General features: G+C 56.2%; 1 protein-coding gene across 1 annotated transcript; it reads right to left on the bottom strand.

The window, feature by feature from the left end:
- Positions 1–1,025: 1,025 nt before the first annotated feature.
- Positions 1,026–2,480, bottom strand: PHACADRAFT_214010 (uncharacterized protein). The gene is made up of 3 exons (XM_007401422.1): positions 2,466–2,480; positions 1,855–2,284; positions 1,026–1,794 (listed from the first exon to the last, which is right to left on the bottom strand). Exons 2-3 carry the CDS (start codon positions 1,874–1,876, stop codon positions 1,088–1,090), a joined length of 729 nt encoding a protein of 242 aa, XP_007401484.1. The 5' UTR covers positions 1,877–2,284; positions 2,466–2,480; the 3' UTR covers positions 1,026–1,087.
- Between the last annotated feature and the right edge of the window lie 8 nt (positions 2,481–2,488).

The following is a 2,488-nucleotide window of genomic DNA, read 5'->3' as shown; positions in this document are numbered from 1 at the left end:
ACGCGAGCTTGCATCGAGCTTGTACACCAGCTTCCACGCCAACCGTGCACGTCGCGACAAGAGCAGCAACATCGCTCCGAGCCGATTCGACGCGGCCTTGGTGGACCTTGATAGTAATTGGATGGTGGGTGTAGCTGGTGCGTGTTTATGACAGCATGTCTGTGATCTTGTGTCTGCTGGTTTCGTGGGCTGTCGTAAGGTGCTCGAGAGAGCTTCCGGGATATGAGATCGTCTGGATGGCTTGGTCGACCCGTGTACGACACGGACACAATGGCGACACGGGGCGGGAGACGCAGGAACGCTCACACATGCAGCAACTGTCGGTACAGGGAGGAGTCGTGCCGGTTCACACGAGCCAGTATGGTGAGGCGCGGCTGTATTTCGAGTTTGAGGAAAAGTGGGCCTATTGATAGCGACGATGATGAGCGCAGACACTCTGGTGACAAGCAGTAACACGACGTACCTTGTGGAATACGCAGCAGCGTCGCTTGAGCATCCTTTTAGACCTGCACTGACCACTTGCAGCCCATTCTGTGATCCTTTAGCTTCATGGGCCAAGCACCACGATACACTTGAGCGAGAGATGCCGGAGTACCACTGGAACTCTGTCGTCCGTGAGTCAAAAGCGTCGCCGGGCGGATAGAGGTTCCAACGTGGCCATGGGAACGTTGATCACTCGTTCGAACCAGGAATGAGCGAAGCAGTGCCTTTGGAGCAACCTGTTCAAACCAAGAACGTACGTAAGGCGCTGGAAGCCATGCGATGGCTGCTAGGAAGAGTGGGCCGCGGGAGGGAGGGGGCGGGGGCGGGGGCGGGAGACGACATGAAAAGTCGGACAGGCCTTGGGCGGTGCATAACCGCCTTTTCGGGACTTGCGTCTGTGAGAGCATGGTGGCGTGACCGTGACCCTAACCTCAGCACTTGATGCTGGAATATCCAGGGATCATGGTACGCCATAACATTAGTCGTCCAGCAAATCCTGATCTGAATAACACGAGGAATTCACTCCTAATGTTAACCTCTGGAAAATGCGTGCATTATATAATTAGACATTAAGTATATAACCCTGCGGATAGTGTATATGCTGTCACGACGGCAGAGGGACCGGCTCTGCTTCACGCAGTGCAGCGAGTATTCTGTCGCGGCTCCAGTACCAATCTACAGTCCTGTGTCCCCCGGTAGCAGAGTCCTGTGGTGCCGGGTCGTCTCGGTAGTTTGCCCTCTGCAACAGGCGGTCGGCCGGCTGGACGGTGTCCGTCCACGCCTCGAAGAACGGGAGCCACAGTTCGAAGAGCGGGGAGAGCGGTATCTCTCTTATGGAACTCGGGCCCGTGATGCTCGCCAGCAACGCGCGTTTACGCAGGAACATGTTGTGGTATGTCCCACACTCCCAGTGCCCCACTTGGATGTTGACCGCGTCCTTGGCCTCGGTAGACCGCGGCTTCTCGCACTTGAAGGCACACCACAGGGCAACGTACAGGAGCGATTCGTAGTCGAACCGCAGATGATGGCGCGCCGGAACCAAGGGACTGTCTCCGGACGGTTTGCGCACGACCTCATAGGCCAACCACATGTCGTGCAGGAGCTCATACGACATGAACGGGAGCGTGCCGGTGCGATGCTTCGATGGCGGGCCTCCGTCTGGCTTTCCGTCTGCTGTCTTGCGAGTGGCCAGGTCGAAGTCGTTGAGGATGAACAGCGGCTTGCCGTCTGGCTCGTCTCTGACCACCATGATATTGTTGAAGCTGACATCCCGATGCAGGATCAGCGCTTCATAGCGCAGGTCATGGAGGCCTAGCGGGAAGTTCGATGTTAGCGTCGACAATGACGATGATATGCAGAAGATTAACTCACAGTTCAGCATCTGATAGACCATCTCGCCAAGATATCTCGACGAACGCGAGAAGAGCACCCCCAGAGGCTCATACTTGGTGTAGACGAGCGCGCACAGGACCCGCCTCTCGTAGTTCACCAGTCCCTCTTCACAAAACAGTCCATGCAAGCCCTCGTTCAGCAACCACAGGTCCTCCGCAAGATAAAGGCTGGGCAGGTTTCTAACCCCGGCGGCACGAGTGGCATTTAGCAGATCTTGCTCCTTGAGGCGGGTGTGCGCTTGCTGGGAGACTAAGCTGACCACAAGTGGAGCACCGGGCGCGCAAGTCGACAAATTTTCCGCCGTTGCGTTGGACGGATCAAGAATGGTGTGGTTGCGGAGATCGGTTTTGATGAACGGGTCGACGTTGTCGTACTTGTGTGATGAGTTGTCCCTGCTCGAGGTGTCGGTCTGCAGTGCAAGAGTTTCAGTTCGGCGGCCCAGACACGGGAACTTATTAAGTTACACCGGACTAGCCACCCAGAAGCGCCCAAGAGCGGCTAAGACACGCTGAAGAATTTCCGAAAAGCCCAAAAAATGGCACAAGCGAGAATCAAACCCGCAGCCCTAAAGTAACCGCAGCGCGCTATACCACTAAGGCATAAGACCTGCAAA

Source organism: Phanerochaete carnosa (assembly GCF_000300595.1).
Source record: "Phanerochaete carnosa HHB-10118-sp unplaced genomic scaffold PHACAscaffold_12, whole genome shotgun sequence".
Taxonomy (NCBI): domain Eukaryota; kingdom Fungi; phylum Basidiomycota; class Agaricomycetes; order Polyporales; family Phanerochaetaceae; genus Phanerochaete; species Phanerochaete carnosa.
The sequence above is the reverse complement of the archived record's forward strand: the minus strand, read 5'-3'. Positions and strand labels throughout refer to the sequence as shown.

What these genes read in the sequence shown, in the direction of transcription:
- PHACADRAFT_214010 (XM_007401422.1), bottom strand. Translation starts at nt 1,876, where the DNA reads ATGGTCTATCAGATGCTGAACT. An exon ending in GGTCTATCAGATGCTGAACT is followed by an intron (nt 1,795 to 1,854) that starts GTGAGTTAATCT and finishes ACTTCCCGCTAG; the next exon opens with GCCTCCATGACCTGCGCTAT.